Here is a 22,393-nt window from a genome sequence, read left to right as displayed (position 1 = left end):
TCATTATTTAAACATTTCATCATACATCTGCAACAGGAGGGGCCTTACAAAGATACTTTTTAATGGAACTGTACCTGCTGGTCCTTGAATTGATAGCAGCAATTAAGTAGTGCAGTATTTATTTAGAACTAACAATAGCAGAGATTAAGTTTCAGGGGGAAAAGCAATTAGTGACTAATTGTCAATTGTTGTGTTGTGTGTGTCCTGCACTATCTTAGATGTTTGGGCTGTGGTTGGGAGTGAAACCAAGGAGAAATCTTTGCACATACACAGGCCTGGGGTAGCAGGGTAATTGCTTATTTTTCAGAAACTGAGAGGCGTTGAAGAATTCAAACACTTGAAAGAAATTGCCATGATTGATGATGAGTGATTGTCTCTTGCAGGTTTGTTCACTCTGGTATACCAAGCTTTTTAAAATTTATCCAGTGTCCCTAATTCAACCCTAACCTGGACAAAAGTGCTGTTACATCCCTTGACAAACTCTTCAAACATAAAATCTTGTTTGACACAGATGAGATGAGCCAAAATAACATCAGTCTAAGCTTTCACAAGAATGCAGTAAAATATGGAACAGTGATGAGATTTTAATTAAAAATTGCATCAAGCTTTATGCACTGGTTTTGCCTGAAGCAATGTAATGAAGAGAATATTGAGCTGTTTGCATATTAACCCCACAATGTCACTGGAAAAAATGAATAGTTCATATCTGAATAGTTTGATGTCAACTGAAATTTTCACTAATCCTGAGTAGATAGACAGACAGACAGACAGACAGCTAGATAGATCAGCAACCACAGCCCTAACAAAGTATCTAGTGTTTTATTTTATTCCACATAATGGCCTTTGGATCGACTGTTTTGAAGTCATAATTAAAATTATTATTAAGTAAGAGAAGAAACATTTACAATTGAATGCTATACAACAAAGTTGTCTTCTACTTGGTTCAGGATGATTTTGGTTCCAACATTGGAACCCAAGGCACAAGCAAGTAGCCTAACCAACCATAGCAAGTCACAAAGTGTCAGCTGATAAGAAAACAGAACCAACAACACGTCCAAACAACGACTCTTATTCTCTGTTGAATTCTAGGTGGTGGTTTAATCCACTTGTGTTAACGAGAACAAGACCGGCCAGTTTCATTCTGTCTTCGCACGCTATTCTTGATGTAAGTGGTTCCATAGTGTAGTGGTTATCACGTCTGCTTTACACGCAGAAGGTCCTGGGTTCGAGCCCCAGTGGAACCAAGCGTTTTTACAGCTGTAGACATTTGGTATTCTCAACGACGTAGTGGCATCTTACAGTATCGTAGTGTTTCCTGCTGAGCTGGGGTCAATCAACCAACTAGACCTACGCATTCTGTATCTATGACCGATGCCGATATATGGGAAAGGCTTGTGGAACGCTGATTGCTATAAATAAATAATGTTGTGAATCATTTGGTAGAAAAATTAAGAATTGCAACATCATTAGTTCAACTGTAAATAAAATCGTTTGGTTAGTGGCGGTGTCAGGCAACATACTATCAGCGTACTAGCGTGAAGTCAAAAATAGTGTTTGTGCGACACCTACTGTTAACTGTAAAGCGCTCCGGCTTCACATATTTCTGCTTGATTGACGTTTCTATAAATTTGGTCACCAATTAAAATAGAGTTCATCTTCGCCCAATACTTATAGCTTACACTGAAGAGCATGGTGCTGCAATGCCCAGATTATATTTATAACCAGGGCAAGCACAAACTGATAATATAGGCTATACCATGAATGAGGATTAATTAGGTAAAATGATATTAATTTTGATCTTGATTTTTTTTTACCCATCAAACAACCCTATATTTGAAAATCAGAGCCAAAACTGAAATGTATTCATTTTATTTTATTTTATTTTATTTTATTTTATTTTATTTTATTTTATTTTATTTTATTTTATTTTATTTTATTTGTTTTACTGCACATTGGGAAAAAATACAAAACTATAACAAAGGTAGCCTACCCTTATTTAGGCACTAATATATTTTTAAACTACTTATATGTACTTTTAATGTAGGTAATATGTACCCTTAATGTGTTGAAGTATGATTTAGGGTATATTTGTATTTATCTTTTTTAGTAAGGTGTTTTTACCTTTTTCTCTTTTTGTACCTTCGCCTACCTCGCAGTAACAGCTCTAAAATATGTTATCAGCTGAATATCTCTTTAAAATGATAATTGGGGATAAAAAGGCAAAAAAATCAATAAATAAAAGGAAATTCACTGGTTATGTATCAAGAATATGCATATTGTCTTACATTGCAATACAATTTTCCTTTGACCAGTATTAGTAATAACATAAAAACATAAAACTGATATTCAATATTTTAGAGCCAAAACTGGGTTTGTTCATATGACACCCTAGGATGCCAGAATGTACATTCATTTATAGGCTAAATATGAAGCTTTCTATATATATGTGACAATTTCCAGACAAATCAAATGGCAACCAACAACAAAGTTTTGAGATTTATATGCTATATCCATTTACTCCTCATTAATGTGTGTAATGTAAGATGAAACACCATTTAAAATAATCTAATATATAACTTCTGGAAAGAGGTTGCTCTAATCCACATTTATACATTTACTGCTATGTTGTGATTAATTTGTATCAAATTTCCCCTTTGCATAATGATGAGCAAAGTAACTGCTGAACAGTACACAATCTGCTTTTCATTTGTGGTTTATAAACAATAAATGGAATGACATTGTCCTTACTAAACATATTTACTGAGAACAGTTAATTTGCTTATCATGTCATTGCGATTTTCTTGATTTAATATCAGGATTGGAGCTGTCCAAGGTTCTGAAGGAACATATATTACATGATTTTCAGTGCTAGTAAAAAAAAAAAAAATACCTTTACAGGTTCTTGGTCATTATATCTGTCATAAAATAAAATATCTTAACATAAAAACTATAAGATCTGCTGATTAACTAGAACTATGCAAACTCAGCAAACAAAGCCCTGACTGACTGTTTGAGGTTCACACTCAAATGGCAAAATCAGTTTACAATGTATTAAGAGAACAAGTCAAAATCCTCCTTTTGTTGCAACACTGAATGCATTAGGTGAGATTCTTCTCATTCTTTTTATTTTGTATTTTATTATTATTTTTTTATTTCACAAACAATAATTTATTAATAGAAAGTTCTTGATCAGTCAAGTTGAAAAACAGTAAATAGACACACTATGTACTCTCAACCGTGATGCCATAGCTGGATCTTTGCAAGGTAGAGTTCACCCACATTTCCGCTTAACTTTTGTAGAACAAAATACAGGATTTTTTGGAAAAAGCTCATGCTGCTATTTCAAAACAGTGAAAGTGGATAGGGACCAGAGGCTGTCCGACTGCTAAAAGGGCACAACAGAACCATGAAAGCATTATAAAGAGTTTTTGATTTATGCATTATATTTCATGTCTTCTGAACTAAAAAAAAAGGCTTTGAACAATAGCTTTGAATTGAAAATCTGTGTGTTTTGTATAGTGTACAACAAAAGAAGACCAGATTTGTAAAACATTTGGATAAGTTGATTATTTTTACATTTACTTTTATTCATTTAGCAGATCCAAAGCTAATTACAAATGAGGACAAAAAAAAGGGTTCAAAATTAACAAAAGAGCAACAATATATAAGTGCAAATGACAAGTCTCGGTTAACTTAACACACTACACATAGCAAGGTGTATATATACATACGCCTTGCTATGTGTAGTGTGTTAGGTATATATATATATATATATATATATATATATATATATATATATATATATACCCAACTCAATCCGAGCAGCTGAGTCCTTAGCCATCTTCAAGAATCGGCTTAAAACACATCTCTTCCATCTTTTTTGACCCTCTAACTTTAACACTCACTATTCTAATTCAATTCTTTAAAAAAAGGGAAAACAAGAATTTAACTAATCTTTTTGTATTCTATCTATTTTCTTTTCACTTATTATACAATTATAAAAAAGACCTCTAACACTAGCTTGTTCTATTCTTTTTCTATTCTATCTGTTTTCTTTTTATTTATTATATTATTTAAAAGCTATTGCTATGTGTACTGCATTTAAGCTAACTGAGACTTGTTATAGGACTTGTATATCATTGTTCTCCTGTTGTTTTTGATTGCTTCCATTGTCCTCATTTGTAAGTCGCTTTGGATAAAAGCATCTGCTAAATGACTGTAAATGTAATATATATATATATATATATATATATATATATATATATATATATATATATATATATATATATATTTAGTATATGGTGCAACATGATTTTTAGTTTTTAGTGTTTTTTTTTTTGAGTAATGTATTCCTTTTAAATTATATAAAATAAAATATGTTCAAATTAATTAATTAAAAACAGTTTAAGCTCAAAATCAAGATATAGTGCAACATGTGAAACTTTTATATATCTGCATGGAGAAAAATCCTGAACTTTAATGTACATTTTACATTTCAAATAATAACTATTTCAATTTATAGTTTATTTTATAGAGCTTAGATATTTAGAAAATAAAATTGTCAGTGGATATAAAACATTTCTACTGACATATTGTATGATGATTCTCACTCTTCAGAGAAAATTACTCTTGTTATGTTTTTATTAAAACGTTCTTAACATAAACTATGAAGGATGTTTAAAGCAATTCTGCTTCAACTGCTGATATCAATGTATTTAGTGTCTTTTTTAAATTAAAGAATGTTGACATAAAATCAAAAGTTATTTTGTTGCACTGCACTGAAATCTATTACAACATTCAAGACCTGCATATATTGGGAAAATTTACTTCACAAGATGTTTTAAGGAAATGTGAAAAATTGCAGATTAATTGAATTAATGTCAGTGTTGCTAAACCCCAACCAGGCAGTACATTGACAATATTTTATGAATAAAATAAAAATGATTGTTAGCTTTACCAAGTGTATATTTCTTTAATTTTATTGTTTATTTCCCATTGTTGGTTGTTTATAATATAATGTTATATAATCATGCTGTGCATTTATAATATACACTAAATGCAGGATAAAGCACGACTTCGGACTCTTATTTTGAAATATCGGTCGTGTGGCGCCATCTATATTTTACTACATGGTAACTGGCTTCTCGTCGCTCTTCGGTGGTCTCTTATCGTGTTATCCGTGACTTTATCAACGAATATATGGCTAATTTAGCCATGGCTGCGGCAGCTGCAGCTGCTAGAGACCCTGCGGTGGACCGCTCGTTACGATCGGTGTTCGGTATGTATGAACAGACCGGTTTAGTTTGTTTCTTGCGTCTACTATTCATTAGTTTCGTTAGCTGCTAAGCTAAACCTCACTCACTTACAGTTAAGTCACAACTAAAACTCCGGAATACGATCATGTAACACCTTATTTCAAAGTGTATTGTTTAATAGACTTCCAAAGTATTATTTTAGGTATTATTATTTGCAAATCATGCATAGATGTTCACGTATAAACAATCATTAGGTCTAGAACTACGGCATGTAACTGTTACTGATGCAGTTGTGAAAGTAAACAGATGCTGTAACTGTTACTGTAGAACAGTTTTCAACATGTTCCTTGTTTCCCTTAATGTTTGTATTTTGGTAACAGTTGGAAACATCCCATATGAAGCCACAGAGGAGCAGCTGAAAGACATCTTCTCAGAGGTTGGACTTGTCGTTAGTTTTAGGTATGTACAATAATGCCTCAAATAACATGTTGTGGTAACTAAGAGGAAACATGGTGTTGATCAGGGGGAAAAAAAAAACTTCTTGCAGGTTGGTGTATGACAGAGAAACCGGTAAGCCAAAGGGATATGGCTTCTGTGAGTACCAGGATCAGGAGACGGCGCTCAGTGCCATGCGTAACCTGAATGGCAGAGAGTTCAGCGGCAGAGCTCTCCGTGTCGACAACGCTGCTAGTGAGAAGAATAAAGAGGAACTCAAAAGTAAGTTTGAGTTTTGATGTCTAATATTCTATCCAAAAGGAGAAATCTTGTGCACTAGAAATGGCTATTTTGATTGACCTGCATGATTGTTTCCACAGGTCTGGGCACTGGCGCTCCAATTCTTGAGTCCCCTTACGGAGACGGCTGCACGCCAGAAGAAGCTCCGGAGTCCATCAGCAGGGCAGTAGCCAGCCTGCCTCCTGAACAGATGTTTGAGCTAATGAAACAGATGAAAGTGAGTGTAGGAAAGTGGCCTGTTCAATTTAAATTTAAGACTGACATTTCAGATAAAGGGGGTTACCTGGAGAAACCAAGTTACTTAAAGGATTAGTTCTCCCAAAAATAAATTGGTCATCATTTGCTCACCTTTATGTTGTTCCAGATTCATAGATGAACTTTTGTTAATCTCCGAGTCACAAATATTTGAATGAAACCTGAGAGATTTTGGTTCCTTCATTGAAAGTCCATTCATCCGTAACTTAACGCTCCAAAAAGTTTGTTGAAGACATTGTAGAATAAATATTTGGATTCTGTGTTGATTAATAGATATGTGATTAAAACTTGAAATTATATATTTTTATAATAAAAAGCGATCGTTTCTTTTCAGAAAGCTTTGATTAAACCTCTTGATTCATATGGATTGATTGTATAGTGTCTTCATTAATGTTTGAAGTGTGAGGGTTATGGACTTTTAATGGAGAGAGAGAATACTCTTGCATTTCATTAAAAATGATTTGTTAAAAATATATCTTGATTTATGTTTGGAAGATAAGCTGAAATATTACAGATTAATTAAGTGCAAATAAATGATGACATTTTCTGTTTTGGGGTGAATTATACCTTTAATTGATTGCAATTCTATTGATCCAAGAAATTGATATTTGAAATGAATGTTATTTGAAGCTTTGTGAATCTGAAAATGTGATTGTATGATGTATCGTCCTGTTCTTGCTCGTACAGCTGTGTGTGCAGAACAGTCCCCAGGAGGCCAGGAACATGCTCCTGCAGAACCCTCAGCTCGCTTACGCCCTGCTGCAGGCTCAGGTGGTCATGAGGATTGTGGACCCTGAAATCGCTCTGGTAGGATCATGAAATACCTCTAAAGGAATGCACTACTTAGACAAATTGAAAGCTTTTTGGCACATGGATTGTAAAGACTGAGAATATTTTATTAATCTCCTTCAATAAGTATTGTTGTAAATATCAAGGATAGTGACAATGTTTTAAACCAGTTGTTTAATATGTGACATTAAACCATATAAATATAATCAAATGAATAATCATACCTCATTCTCACAGAAAATGCTTCACCGTCCAGCCGTGGTTCAGCCCATAAACCCAAGTCCTCAGCCTGGAGCGGTACCTAACCAGCCCCTCCCTCAGCCCAATGTACCTGTCTCTCAGTCTCAACCAATGGTTAGTATTACTCCGAGATGCATTAAATAGCATGATCCTTTAAATAGTATGATCCACATGATCCTTCAGAAATAACTCTTAATATGCTGAACTGGTGCTCAAGAAACATTTCTTATCAATGTTAAACTGTTTTGCTGCTTCAAATGTTAATAAGAAATATATTTACTGTCATTTTTTATCAATTTAATGCAAAATTGATACAAATCCTAGCAAAATAAAAATATTAATTTCTTAACAAAATCTTGCTGACCTCAAGCTTTTGAATGGTAGTGTATTTTTTTTTTTATTTTTTTTTTTTTAATTGACAAGTTTTCATGAAGTTTACTTAATATCCAGAAATGAGTTGGCATATACTGTTAACAGTATATATAACAGTTTAAGTAAAACCCAATAAATGGACTTTGCGTGTAAAATGTAGTTTGGTTTTCATAATTACACGATAGTTCTCAGCATTTGGTAAAATCTTTTTTTGTCTCATTGTTAGAGGTGCACTGTAGTTAGGCTCAGTTGGGATCATGGACAGTCGAGCTGTTCTCCTCGATCATGGCACTAATGAGTAATCTTTTGGTCCTGTGACTCACAGCCAGGTATGCATGTGAACGGAGCCCCTCAGATGATGCAGCCTCCACAAATGGGGGGTGGGGTACCCGGACCAATGCCAGGACAGGGACCCATGGGACCAGCTGGTGAGCTCAGTTGTCCTTGGATTACTTTGGTGCTTGTGTATCTGTGTGTGTAGCCATAGTGGTTTACCTCCGGTCTCTCCCTCTACAGGTGGGATGCAGCCTCAGATAGGGATCCCTCCAGGAGGCCCTGTGCCCATGGATAGAGGACCAGGTATTCATTTTAGGCATTCATAATTCTTTGCTTTATGCATTTGTTTCCCACTAGAAGCATTTGGTTTTTCAGCAATATATTTTTTAAGTATTTGCTTAGAATTTAGAAGTAGTATCATTGTTTTATATCATATACAGTAGGATTTTACAAGTCATTGTGAGAAAATTATGATATGATTTCTTGCCACTTCCTTAACACCTTTACCAAATTTGTCCACAAGTGAGCAGTATTGGCCAACAAGTCTGCTGCACTAAAAATGGTTTTTATATAGTGATTTCATTTTCATTCACTCCTCTTCAAGCTGTAGTGTGTCATTTCTACATCAATAGTGTCACCTAGTAGAATTTCATAAACCGTTTTCTCAAACATTAAGTTGAGTCAGTGTTGTTGTGTCTGGATACTCAACCATAAATATTTTGATGGCACTATAGTGAGTAAGATCAGGAAAAATTACATACTTCACCTTAACTATTTTGGATTCTTTTTTTCTTTTCTTAAAAAAATAAAATAAAATAAAAATAATAAGCGTTAAATAGAAAAAGTGTTTAAATAATGTAATTTAAGTTAATGTAAGTTTAATGTAATTTTTCGCAATATTACTGTTTTTACTGTAGTTTTGATCAAATAGATTTAAGCTTTAGTGAGCATAAGAGACTTGTTTCAAAAACAGTAGAAAATCTTACTGACCCCAAACTTCCATGTATATACTTTTGCTTTTATATTTAGTTTTATGTAGTGGTACATTTATATACTTTATATAGGACACTTTGATTCCTGGATATTTGTATCTGCATTAGCCAATTAAAAACCCATATCGACCACTACTCTAGTGCATGTCCATTAAGATCAGTACAATCATCCCTGGGTAACATCAGTAAGTGTGCCGTCTCAGTTTTCTCTCCTGTTCTCTTCACTTAATGCTGACCCAGGAAACCTTCAGGACTCTCCTGTGGGAGCCGCTGGGCAAGCTGCCATCGAGCGGCCTCAAGGTATCATGGGTATAACTCTGGTCTGTTCAGAACAGGCCTGTCATGAGTCTCACCTGCTCATGGTCTTACCCCTACGTTTACCTTTTGTAGTGTACTTCTTATCTTTGCATACCCCAAAACATCACACCTGAACCATTTGAAGGCAGAACACAGTTTGCAACGAACAAAGTGGAACAAAGTTTACTTCAAATAGAGAGTGCAAAGTACCACGCTGATGTCTAGAGGGAATAGTGAAACTGCTCAAACAAATGACCGCATCATACCTGCGAAGTGGTTTGATAGTATAACCTCATTATTCATGTTCTTTGTTAGCAGTTTTGAAATGTTTGTGTAATGCACCTTGAGACTAGTTTTTTCATTAATTGTAATTCTATAGCCAGTTCTTTTTTTTTGATGCTTATTAAATTGGCAAAGCATGCAAATTTAAAAAAAAAATCAGTTTTCATGTAATTGTTTTTTGTTTTCACAGTGCCGATAGTAGACCCACGTGCTTCAATGCGAGGGGCCCCTCAAGGCCCTCCAGGGATCCCACCCAGAGGCCTTCTTGGCGATGGTCCGAACGACCCACGAGGTGGATCACTGGTCAATGTCACTGGAGAAATGGTGGAGCCTGGGTAATGTATATTAAAAACTTTGATGAAATGACATTTAGGTCATCACATCTGATCTTAAATTATTAAATTAGTCTCATAAATATTTTTAGGAAGCTTGACTAATCTTTTCCTTTAGGCAATTGTGATGAACTCCGTAAAGGCTGATACAAAATGTTAAACCATGTAGAACCATTATACAAAATATGTTTAAATGGGATAGTTCAGCCAAAAAGAAAATTACCCCATGATTTACTCCCCTTCAAGCCAACCTAGGTGTATATGACTTTCTTCTTTCATATGAATACAATGGGAGTTATATTCAAAAATAGCCTGGCTCTACCAAGCTTTATAATGGTAGTGAATGGCTGTTTAGATTCAGTAGTGTAATAGAAGTCCAATAAAGAGCCTCCATCCATCCATCCATCCATCATAAAAAGTGCTCCACAAGTTGCCATATTTAAAACTTTATAAACCGTAATCTCTAGCTTCCGCTAACTGTCATATGTGCATTTATTAGTGGCAGTCCGGAAAGTTAATTGAAATGGAAATCTTTTGTAACATTATAAATGTTTTATGGTCACGTTTGATCAATTTAATGCATTGGCAAAAAGGGGAAAAAAAGTCCAAACTTTTGAATGGTTTTGTACATCAGGCTTCCATCGCAATTTATTGATCACTAAATAATTTTTTTTTTTTTTTTTACTTGAAGGCATGGTTACATTGGAGGCCCTCCACAACATCAGGGGCCGCCCATGCATATGGCTCCCCCAGACATGCGTGGCCCTCATGACATGAGAGGGGGACCCATGATGGGGGAACCTAGAGGGCCTATGATGGAGCAGCGGGGTCCACCCATGGAGGCTAGAGGTACTTAAAGATGTTTCAACTCAAGTTATTTGTTGGCTTGGATAACTGTATGGACCCCTTTCACAGACTGTGATGATACATTTCAGTGGTCATCAGCATTGTAAATCCTGCAAAGTTTTTCTTTTCTTTCCTTTTTTCTTTGATCAATCGCTCTCCTTTTTTTCTGTTCTCTTCTGAAAGTCGTGAAAACACGATCATGGAGTATTTCTTTTACTATTTGAGCAAATGAGAATGCAAATAAAACATATTTGATGTAGTCTCCCAAAGTTTACCCAACTATGATGACTTTGCTTCTGAGAAACTCACAAATGTGAAAAAGCTCTATTACCGGTTTTACTTCTTTCTGAAATAACTCTGTTTGAAGGATAATCTTACAGATAAGATTTTTTTTTTTTTACATTTCCTAAGGTCGTGATCCAAGAGCTGTTGATGCTCGGGGTCCGATATCTGGCCAGAGGGTTCCTGTGGCTGGTGGAATGCAGGGTCCTCCCCCCCACGGCATGGGACAAAGTGCTCCTCCATCAGCAAGACCAGTAAGATTTCCAGACTCCTGTAGATTTGCCTTTTTTATTAATTTTTTTATTTTTTTAACCAGGCTTTTCGGACCCTCTAAATTTGATCATCCCATTGTAAAGTGACCCTTTTACTGAAATATATAGGCAGCTGTCTAAAAATCCTAAATGTGATATTTAAGGAAAGCAGGTTTGCAGATTTTAAATTAGCTTTTTAATTCGTTTTGTCTTTTATTAAGTTATTAAAAATGGTCTTGAAATGTTTACCATGTATTAAGTTATGTGCTTTGTTTCCTATTTAATATTAGAATATAAGAGAACATTTTCTATCCTACTCAGATTTATTTCTGTGGCAAAAAAACATCTATCATGTACACTAATAATCAGGGACGGTGGGAAGGTTTAAAATTATTTTATTTGTTGGAATTTACAGAATTTTTTTTGAAATCAATAGACCGCAGTCAATTTTGAGAAAAATTTGAGTTGGTTTTCTGAAGTTTCCAAAGCAAGATCACCTAGCAACATTTTATCTTTCCCCCACTTATTTTCTTAACCCACAAGTTATGATCAGGTCATTTTGACCCAGAGAGGATTTTCTTTCTCCTGAAAATGTTAGTAAATGTTATTGCATTGGACTAAAATTTACTGACTTTGCTCACACATACAGCATAACTACTTCCTCCAAAAATGTTATACTTTATTTTATTTTTTTTTTGCACCTTTTTACACAGTTACAAAATTGACCAGCCTACAAAAAATTCCTTATGAATCTCTTGTTGTGCTATATTATCACCAAAAAAGGCATTCAATCCTTTTCTCAACTTTTTCTCTTTCAATTAGGACTTTTTAAAATGAATTTTTGAAACTTATCGATCATAGGCCTCATTAATCTGGTATATCTTTACGACTATACCAAACTTGTGCTGAGGGGAGGCAACAGTCATCAAGAAATGAGCAGAGGAAAGGGTAGACCTCAGTGGTGTCAAAAGTATTGACATTCATTACTTGAGTAGAAGTATAGATACTAGGGTTTAAAAAGACTTTTGTAGAAGTTGAAGTATCAACTCAAGCTTTTTACTCAAGTAAAAGTGTAAAAGTACTGGTTTAAAAAACTACTTAAAGTATAAAAGTAAAAGTAATGTAAGGGAAAAAAATGCCATTAAGAACAAAAGCTTAGGCCGCGCCACATGGGCCTACTGTGCACTACCCCACCTCCTCAAAAAAACATTATTCTAAAAGCCATAGGCCATAATGACTATAATGTTATATTAAAATGTTCATGTTGAAAAATTTGGGATGCACTAGGCTACCTGTTTCAGCCGCATATATGCCCATTGAAAATGAATGTACTTTAGTACAATGCAAATACATTAAAGAACTAGAGATATGATGACTAGTTGCCTAGGGTGACCATATGAGCCATTTTCCCAAGACGCGTCCTTGCCAGAATTTCTATATTGCCTAAAACATCCAAAGTAGATTGACCAATAACATGCAGGTATGTTACATAATCAACCAATCGTGGCGTGTGATAAGGTGAGATCTACAGAGAACGATCAGAGTAACGCAAATACACGTACATGTTAGGTGTATGTTCGTTCATTCAACTTGAAGCATCGCTGCACACCAATCATTGTATGACACCAAAGTACCAAGAGAGTGGTTTTAATGCATAAGGAGCCGTCTGCTCTGCTCTCTATAGCTCTTATGAATGCCATACAATGATCGATCTGCAAAGCACAAACAGCCAAAATCTGGATATTTTAGGCAATATAAAAATCCTGGTAAGGACGTGTCCTGGGAAAATTGCTCATATGGTCACCCTATAGTTGCCTATAAGTATTGTTATGGTGCAAAAAGTCAAACTTCAGAGGCATGTCATCAATAACCTTTAATGGAATGTAAATGTACATCCAAGTTTAGCTGCAGGAATCTGCAAGGGCAATGGACAAGAACATTGGTGGAGGCTAAAAAACAATTAGCCTTGTATGGTTGTCTATATACAATAAAGATTATAGTGCTGTCAAAATTAATGATTAATCCAAGTGATTAATCAAAAACTAAAAATGAAAAATAACTCATAATCCTGGAGTGAGAGTAAATATGGTGTGGGGAGTGTTAAAAGTCGATTTTGCTTATTTTTTGGCTAGTTATATGCTGCTTTCTCATTCACTGTAAAACTTGGAGCTTCAGTGTTTCACAATCATTGTAAATATTAGGTGTGGATGTGGACTTCCTCATACTTTCACAAGTGAGACTATTCATGAGAATTACATAGAATTTCAATGTCTTATTCACCAACCACCTGCAATCCATCTTAATCTTGCAGAAATTGCCTTCCTCCCAAGCATTTTTCATCTCTGATTGGTCTGAGGTTGAGCGTTTTTCCCCTTTGTACACTTTCATCACTTTGTACGCTTTAACTGTCTGTCCCACAATCCTCTAGGGCAGTTGTTTCAAATCTTTTTTCCAAGGGACCCCTATTTTAACATTCAAAATATTTAATGATTGTAAATATGTTAAGTTTTTAATAATTGCAACAACAGTGATAAAATAACGGCATTAACATTGATTGGCTGGGTTTTAAATTTAAAACATAGCATTATCTAATTTTGACAAAAAAATAGTTTATAAAATGATAAAGCTCTCATTTCAGACTTAAAACTATTTTTAAGAAAAGGGATGAGTCAAAATGCTGAATGTTTATAGCTATTTTATCTGCTTTCTTAATAATTCTTGAGACTTTATTATGCAAAATGTTTAGATTTTTTGAATGCGCATTAGCTTATTTTCTCCTGATACCTTCTTGATTGATAGCTTCTTGTATTTGCTATGTCCAGGGTGTGTGTTTCTGGGGGGGGGGGGTAACGAGTTACAGAGTTGGTATAGCCTACTTATCACAACATTGTCAATCGCGTCGTCAATCGCAAACGATAATTTATTAAAACGTCTCGCTACCGAACTACCTACAGTAGCTTAATTTGTGGAGGACGAAGAGAAAGCACCCATTTGGTAAATGAGCCAGTGAGAAATAATCCAGTGCCATTTCGATACTTTTAAAACGGTACCGGTGCCTAAACGGTGCCTGAACCGATACTTTTAAAAAAAGACCCACAAAAAAACTACGGATAACATTAAAGAACATTACAAATATTTAAAATAAATACATAGCTTTCACCTTGGATGCTCTAATTTCCCAAGTTGTGCTCAATCTAAGGCCTAAAGCTAATAAATGTATTTCATAATCTGGGTCATTACTTAATACAAAAACCACACATAATGTTTCGACTGTATCTCTGTCACTCACTCTGATATTTAGTTAAGATGAGTGCTGTCTGTCACTGTCTTTAATCAGTTCTGTGAATGACTGTATGCTCATTCTTTATAAAGTAGCAACAATGTCGTTTGTAAAGTAGAGTACTGTGCAAAAGTCTTAGGCACATTAGTATTTTCACCCCAAAAAAGGGTTTTAAGCCAGTTATTTATATCTTTTGCTGTAGTGTGTCAGTAGGAAATATCAGTTTGCCATTAATTTTATTAATAATCTAGTGCGATTTTGAATGCACAAGCAGTCTGACAACGGCGAAATGAATGTTTGGAAATGTAAACTGATATTTTATACTGAAACAGCAAAGTATATAAATAACTGGCCGAACACCATTCTTTAGTGAAAATACTAACGTGCCCAAGACTTTTGCACAGTAGCTGGTGTATGTATGAAGTACGTACGATTAAATTAAGTAGGCATATATTTAAATAAGTGTTAAGTGTTCGTTCATATGTGTTAAGGGCTAGATTTTCGCTGGAGGAAACAGCTGTTTAGTGATGAGCGGTGAACGCAGCGAAAACTTTACAGAATATGAGAAACCGACTGCTCCCTCGTGACCTTTTGTAAACTGCATTTATGACAAAGAACTGCACAGATACGGATATTCTAACAATCTTTCGATAAACACATACCTTGTGTCCTCTGTGTTTGTTTCCGCTCGCGCTGCTCCGCCGCGGTCTGCGGATTGAAGAGCGCGCTGAAAGACGGAGAGGAGACCGGTCTGACGCCGGTTTCATATGAAACTGAAGGGGAATGACTCTGAGGCGATCACAAATTTGTATACAGTTTATGGAGCTAAATGCTACAGCCCCGCTAAAAAAGCCTAGCGATGCCCGTGCTTCTTGTGTACATTTCGGAGAACCAGGACAAACATTTCAATCGATCGCTCAGGCATTTAAAAGGCACCGAAATCTGCTTCCTCTTATTCAGTTAGGTGCATACCGGTTCCATACCCAACCTTACTTTTAAGAAATATATTTTTTGATAAACGAACCCAAAACTGGCTATGTCCTGGCTGGAGTGTGATGTGTTTTGTGTCTTGTGCAGGTGCGATGGATCGCGTACAAACCAATAGAGTGTCGGAATGGTATCTGTTTAAATACTTCTCATCCAACCACAATCGGTACAATGAAAACAAGCCGAAATGAAATAGCAGTAACGAAGCTATTTTTAAAATGTAAGGAGTAGAAAGTACAGATACTTGCGTGAAAATGTAAGGAGTAGAAGTAAAAAGTCGGCTAAAAAATAATTACTCAAGTAAAGTATAGATACCCCAAATTTCTACTTAAGTAATGTAACGAAGTATTTGTACTTCGTTACTTGACACCTCTGGTAGACCTCTCAGAAAACATGCAAATAAAGATAATTTTAGAAGTTTAATTACTATTTAGAATATTTAGGATGCTTAACTCGTGAACCTCAAATTCAAAGAAAATGAACATTTCTCCCTTTTTTTTTTTCTTCCTGTAGCTCAAAATTAGCCAATGCACATTCCGACTCTAAAATAAAAAAGCAGTCATTTTAAAATTGTATATGTATTTTAGATTCCACTGTTGTCACAGCTGATTTTTAGATCCTTCAGAAAGCATTTTAATATACTGACTTGCTGCTCAATTTATTATAACTCACGATTGGGGGGAAAAAGCTGTGCTGCTGAAACTTTCTTACATTTCTTTAAAAATTATTTGATTAATATAAAAAAGGATTGATTATTTCTTTTGTAACAATGCCAATGTCTTTGTAACTTTTAATTAATTGAGTGTCTTGTCGGATAAAAGAATACTCTTGAACAGCTTCCACTGCAAATATTGAGAAATAAGGAAATCTTTTCCCCCCAAAAAAACTATATGCATATTTGTAATATCTTTCAGCAAAAACACTTATTTTCTCTCGATTTGTCCTGTTTGTACGGCCCTATCTCAGAGAACACTATTTAGCTTGCAGTATTTAATTTAAATGTCCTCATGTTTTAATCCCATTTATGTCTTTTAACAGGGTCCTACATCAGATGTCTCATCACAAGACCATGAGAAAGTGAGTGTCTTTTTTCCCTACAGTGACCAGTTTTTCCAGAATAACCAGTTACGTTGATTTAAATGTTGACGGGGTTATGTCACTCTTATTAATTTGAATCTTTCGCGATGTAATCATGCGTATGTTTTGTAGATGCTAATCTCTATGCTGTTTCCACATTCCCAGGCTGCCTTGATTATGCAGGTCCTGCAGCTGACCCCAGAACAGATCGCTATGCTGCCACCAGAACAGAGACAGAGTATCCTGATACTGAAGGAGCAGATTCAGAAGACGGCAGGCGCACCCTGAAGACTCATCTTGTGACGCAAGTTATTTTCTTTCTTTTGCATCCATCCTAAAACTGTTTATGTTAATAACAGGCTCTGCAACAAAGCGTTTTTCTTGTGTAACAATGATAATTTTGGGTTAGTGCATGTCTGAAAAATCTGACTCTACAACTTTGTGATTGCAGGAAGATCTGTATCTGATCAGACAACCATCCCTGGCTTCTTTTGTATTGGTCTGGAGGTCATCCACATTTGTAACTTGTTTTTGTTTTCTAGCTAGTTTTTCATTTTAAGTGACGCCAGTTGTATATGAATAATAGTAGATCACAACTTACTGCTCATGAAAAAATAAACAACTGGAATTATTTTCTAAACTGAATATTTCCTGCCTTCGTAATTTATTACAAAAACTGTTTAGAAAAGACATTATATATAATGCACAGTATTCATTTGTCTTAAATGATAAAGTCGGTTTGATTCTTCAAAGGTAAAAAAAAACAGTAATTAACCATGTTACATGTTAGAGCAGATGTGGTTTTATAGAAAAACAGCTTTTCCTTTTTCACCTTTTACAAAGAGGTGAGATTCTGAAATCCTTTTCAGCAACTCCTTGCAATGCTAGTTTTAGAGCACTTATTTACACAAGGAAGCACTTATAAAAACACAATACATTCTGGTGTATGTCTGATTTCCTTGCTAACCAGGAAATTGGAAAGCCAAACCTTGAAAAAAATACAATGAGCAGACTTTTGACACCGAATTAGTCTCTTCCAGGATGAAGGGTGTCATTTTCTTGTAACAGCAATGCAGAATCATTTAGATGTAAAGATTCAAGAAATGACAAAGCATGATACTGCTGAAGAGCACAATCCCAAGTGCACAAATGAGGTTTCCTGTGAAAAAGTTCCTCAGAAGTTCTCTTTGTTAAAGTAAAACTTGGTTTTCCGTGGATCTACGTCTGAGTATTTCACACATTTCTTCTCCAAGTCCTTTGCTAAGGCTTGTGGGCCACACAAGAAAGTTCCAACCACAGACCTGTGCATATTTAAAATAAACTTTTAGTGCTGGGTTGTTTTTATCACATGTGGGAATCAGTTACATCATGAAAAGTTTCGCAACTTACGATGGGTTCTCTTGCCGAATTTGTTCAAATTCTCTATCCCAGTTCGGCCGGCCATAACCAGTCTTTTGTTTTAGACCGGTGATGATATCTCGATCTTTATCGAAATGCACCATTGCATGGTTAACCTACAAATACAAGATTAGATGTTCTGTGATTTATGCACATTAGGTCAACTTGCTTTTCAGATCACAACAGTTTTATTGCACGTACATGACTCTGGTCCCATCCTGTGAGGTAGAGCTTATATGTGAGGAAGTCCCTCATTCCTCGTTCCTCCATGTCTTTCTCAAGGACCTGTAGGAGATCTGCAAACCACTCAAAGGCATATGTCTCTCTACACAGCCAGTAGAAGTAAATCTAAACAGAAAAGTTAGACATTAAGAGGAAACAGAGTTTCAAGGAATCCCAGACTTTGTCTAAATCTAAGACATGAACGCAAATATTTGTAATTTTACAGTAACAACAAGAGTGATTGTACTCAACCTTTGCAAACGACTTAATTATTTTTGTCCCACATGTTCTTACCCTCTTTGTTCGTAGTTTGGGGTCAGAGTCTTTAAACTTGTACCAAATCGACTTCAGGATAGAGGCAAATGGGGTCACTCCAATCCCAGCACCCACCAACATGCTGACTTCATAATCAAATACATCCTCACTCGCAGTTCCAAACGGGCCATCCACAGCCATCCTGATGCAAAAATAAAATATTTTTTGGGTATATTACTGATCCTGTGTGTCATTTTCCATATTTTAAAATATCCTTTCCTTAAGCTGAAATTAAGAACTGCAGCCTGAAGAATACATGAATTTGTAATGCCCTGCACACTTAAAAGTAAAAGTTTTTTACTGGCATCTATGGTTCCATTAAGAACCATAATTACAAAGAACCATCATACTATGACATTTGTTTTATTTTAAGAACACACTCCCCTTAAGAAGGGTGTTGCAGCAATTCCATAAAAGAACCACTTTGGGTTCCCAAAGAACCTTTCAATGAACAGTTCTTAAAAGAATTGTACTATTATTATTATTGTGAAGAACATTTAAATTATTTTCCACTATAAAGAACCTTTTGTGAAATGGAAAGATTCCATGAATGTTAAAGCTTCTTCATGGAACTATAAATTGCTATAAAGAACCTTTATTTTTAAGACTGCATTTCACTGAAAGCTTGCTTTGGAACCCCAAATGGTTCTTCTATAGAACTGCTGTGAAAAACTCCTTTTGGAATCTTTATTTTCCGAGAATAAGTAAAATGGCAAAAAGTACATACTTAGGTCCTTGCCCACCCTCTGGTAGGTTTTCGACCATCTTGATGAGCTTTTCAGTCCAATCTCCAACTAAGCGGATGTGCACACTAAAGAAGTCCTCTTCTGGGGCTGAAGTCATGGTAAATGGGTGCCACTCAAGCTGTGAGATGGCTGGACAGTTGAGGAACACATACTGGCCGACTTCCATCTTGAATCCAGGCTTCATCAGCTGTAGTTCCAACACCTTGGATGGGTGGATTACAATCTAAAATGCAAGAATGGAAACAATGTGTCATTACAGAACAACTGTACTGGGGTTTAGATGAACAATGTAGTCCATGAAGACTCACCTTCCTATAACTGACAGACTGCATGTAGCGAATAAACCGTAGCAGCCGCTCACAAAGATAAATTATCATTGGTCCAATTACCCACATCCAGGTCTGCAACAGAGGATTCAGCAAATAGAAATCGGTAAGCACTCAAATAAATCAGTCACAGCCTGTGTAATTGTAAATTTGACAACTTTTACCTGAGGAAACCCTCCTGCAAACTGTGGAACTGGACATTTATCAATTTCCCCCCAGCTCTCTGGCTGATCTTCGCAGAAGGAATTATCGTGAGGTGGATTGGTCACTTGCTGACTTCGCACAATACGTCTGGACAGAAGCCAAACAGAATATTTTAATTAATCTTATTCTCCTAGAAGTCTGTTTTTTTTTTAAATTAGACTCACCCAGATAAACAGATCTTACCCTGCACCATGGAAAACTAAGCCAGCAAAGAAAACGATGAAGAGGTGATGTGTGTACCAAAAGACCTCAAAATAGTTTCTGCGAATGACTTCCACTGATGAAGTGATCATGAGGATGAGGGCAAGAGTTATGACGACTCCTGTGAGACCTGCAATAGTGGTGAATACTAAAATCGTTGGAGTCTGGAGTACAAGGAAACAAGTTTAGAGCAGGTATATCATACCTTCAGAAGCAACATAGTATAGAGCTCATTTGTAAACTACCATTCAAGTTTGAGGTAAGAAAGATTCTAAAAGTAATAATTAAATGCGAGCAAAAATACTCACTGACCCCAAACCATTGAATGACGGTGTACTGTATATAAAACCAAAATTACAAGAAAATGTAAAAATCTTAATTAAAGCCATTAAAAGTTTAGTAACTCACAGTAGAATTGGAGCGAATGGGATTCAAGTAAGTGGTGTTTAATTCACGAGAGTCATCGAGCATGGACAGTTTATTGGCAAGGGGCCCATATCGACCTTGGAAACTGTTTGTGTACCACTCCGCGTTAAACAAATGAGCAACAGTGTGAACCGCTGCATTAAAGAAGGATTTCATATGGTCAAAATCGGACATTGTGTCAATGAAAGAAATGTTACAACAATTCTAATTATTGTTTACTTGCAAATATATTCTGTAACTGTGGGGTCTATTGTTAAGCAAATTATTAGTCAGAAATGTAAAATGTAAGAAAATGTAAGCTCTGTATGATTTCTATATTCATGCAGAGGCCTTTGGGTACCTTCATGTTGAAGACTCTTTCTCTAACCCATTTAATGGAATTTGAAAATACAGCATTTTGGACCAACAGCATCTTTGGATGCTTCTCTAAAGTTCTTTTTTAACTTTTCTCTTAGAATTATGCTTTCTCTGTCTTTTTTTCATTGACGTCGTAACATTAAAAAAAAAAAAAATCCTGATAGATTAAATAGATTTCAAATCTTTATTCAGACCCAAACACGTTAAATACAATAATCCATTTCTTACTAATCTTTGAAACTTGATCAATGTTTATCCAGATTTTTTTTTCCAAGAAGAGTAACACTTTCTGCAATGCTAGTATTAAGAATGAAATACCTAGCCTACGGCTAAAACTGTGAATGAGAACGTTTGATTAAATATAGTACACTATTGCATGTTTACTACCGGTATATTGAATTGCATATTTAATGTTTTACAATAGCTACTGCACATGCAAGCCCTTTCCTGTAAAACTGTAGCCTATCATTCAGGTGCAAGCTTAATTAAGCTTAAACTGTGATGTGCAGAAATGCTTCCTCTTAATTTTTCAAAGAACACTTTTACCTGTCATAAGGGCAATCATGTAAGCAACCAGCTTGTGGAAAGTCAGATTTTTGTCCAGCTGTTTCCTCATTGTTCTGCCACAGCACTGAAACATACAGGAGAGCAAATTACTTACAAAGGTTCACATATACTCTCTCAGACACAAATGTGCAAGTGTGCAGCAACTCACTATGAGGGAGCCGCGGAGCAGAGAGAGCAGGTTTCGGCACACTGGTAACAGTATCAGCATGCAGTTGAAGTTGAGTACAGCAGCTGGAGCTCTGGCCCAACATAATGCAGACTGAAAGAAACAGTATTACATTCACTTTCACTGTGTTAACTCTGCTTATCTCTCTTTTTACTAAATGAAACCTAACTTTGAATGTCATAAATAAAACATCTCCTTCCTTAGGTGCCTTCTTTTGTCTTAGCCAGTGCATTGCAAAATGCCTACATATTTTTTTATGCTATTACTTACCCCTAAAAGTTCGCGAGTGTACTCAAATTGCGGTCCCAGGTCATAGAGTAAGTAGTAGTAGACAAACAGAAAGATGTTGATGCCCATCCACACCACCTACAAATACAGACACATCAATATCTTACAAATAATGGACAAATATGACTTATTTTAACTTAAGTTTTATAGCAAACTGTATTGGCCGATTTTATTTATCAGAAATAGTCAGCAAAATAATCTGGTCTCTTACCAAGATGAAGGCACTGAGCCCTTGATTGATAACCCAGTTGCTCATCTTCACTCTCTAGTGCTGCAGAAATGAATGAACAACACTGCTAAGATGAGCGCTGTATTCTTCACCTGTCCTGTTCCTCGACTCCGCCCTCTACTGTCGTCATCGACAAGGAAGCGGGTTGTGAAAATATGATTTGTTGATGTTGCATGTATGACGGAAGTCCCGGAAAGAAGCAATCTGAACGATTTTAATGTTAAAAAGCGTGTCCTGGTATGTTTGACTGGAAACTACGCATTAATTTGAACGATGGGCTTGGGCGTATCTACTGATATATATATATATAATACGCTATATAATTTTTTTCTTTTCTTTTTGCTACGCCCATAATGTATGATTGCAGAAAATACACACACACATACGTTTGTATTGAACA

General features: G+C 35.6%; 2 protein-coding genes and 1 non-coding gene across 6 annotated transcripts; 2 read left to right on the top strand and 1 right to left on the bottom strand.

Moving 5' to 3' along the window:
* Positions 1 to 1,171: 1,171 nt before the first annotated feature.
* On the top strand, positions 1,172 to 1,244 carry trnav-uac (transfer RNA valine (anticodon UAC)). The gene has a single exon. It is a non-coding gene; the product is annotated as a tRNA-Val (tRNA).
* Positions 1,245 to 5,115: 3,871 nt separating this feature from the next.
* Positions 5,116 to 17,193, top strand: cstf2 (cleavage stimulation factor, 3' pre-RNA, subunit 2). 3 transcript variants are annotated; one of them, XM_059521688.1, is made up of 15 exons: positions 5,116 to 5,278; positions 5,636 to 5,714; positions 5,803 to 5,972; positions 6,071 to 6,207; positions 6,933 to 7,052; positions 7,272 to 7,388; positions 7,972 to 8,074; positions 8,163 to 8,225; positions 9,155 to 9,214; positions 9,684 to 9,828; positions 10,517 to 10,674; positions 11,083 to 11,207; positions 16,510 to 16,548; positions 16,714 to 16,856; positions 17,004 to 17,193. In XM_059521688.1, exons 1-14 carry the CDS (start codon positions 5,200 to 5,202, stop codon positions 16,834 to 16,836), a joined length of 1,518 nt encoding a protein of 505 aa, XP_059377671.1. In that variant the 5' UTR covers positions 5,116 to 5,199; the 3' UTR covers positions 16,837 to 16,856; positions 17,004 to 17,193. The 3 variants fall into 3 exon arrangements, with proteins under 3 accessions (XP_059377671.1, XP_059377670.1, XP_059377672.1); XM_059521687.1 differs by having other exon boundaries at positions 5,117 to 5,278; positions 16,714 to 16,852; positions 17,000 to 17,193; XM_059521689.1 differs by lacking the exon at positions 9,155 to 9,214 and having other exon boundaries at positions 5,118 to 5,278; positions 16,714 to 16,852; positions 17,000 to 17,193.
* Positions 17,194 to 17,246: 53 nt separating this feature from the next.
* LOC132113732 (cytochrome b-245 heavy chain-like) lies at positions 17,247 to 22,083 on the bottom strand. 2 transcript variants are annotated; one of them, XM_059521685.1, is made up of 13 exons: positions 21,976 to 22,083; positions 21,747 to 21,842; positions 21,459 to 21,569; positions 21,290 to 21,374; positions 20,369 to 20,520; positions 19,943 to 20,124; positions 19,720 to 19,846; positions 19,538 to 19,630; positions 19,211 to 19,452; positions 18,463 to 18,625; positions 18,148 to 18,294; positions 17,938 to 18,062; positions 17,247 to 17,849 (listed from the first exon to the last, which is right to left on the bottom strand). In XM_059521685.1, the coding sequence occupies exons 1-13, from the start codon at positions 22,018 to 22,020 to the stop codon at positions 17,723 to 17,725; spliced, it is 1,695 nt and encodes a 564-aa protein (XP_059377668.1). In that variant the 5' UTR covers positions 22,021 to 22,083; the 3' UTR covers positions 17,247 to 17,722. The 2 variants fall into 2 exon arrangements, with proteins under 2 accessions (XP_059377668.1, XP_059377669.1); XM_059521686.1 differs by lacking the exon at positions 20,369 to 20,520 and having other exon boundaries at positions 19,943 to 20,090.
* Between the last annotated feature and the right edge of the window lie 310 nt (positions 22,084 to 22,393).

This window comes from Carassius carassius, chromosome 33 (assembly GCF_963082965.1).
Source record: "Carassius carassius chromosome 33, fCarCar2.1, whole genome shotgun sequence".
NCBI lineage: Eukaryota > Metazoa > Chordata > Actinopteri > Cypriniformes > Cyprinidae > Carassius > Carassius carassius.
The sequence above is the reverse complement of the archived record's forward strand: the minus strand, read 5'-3'. Positions and strand labels throughout refer to the sequence as shown.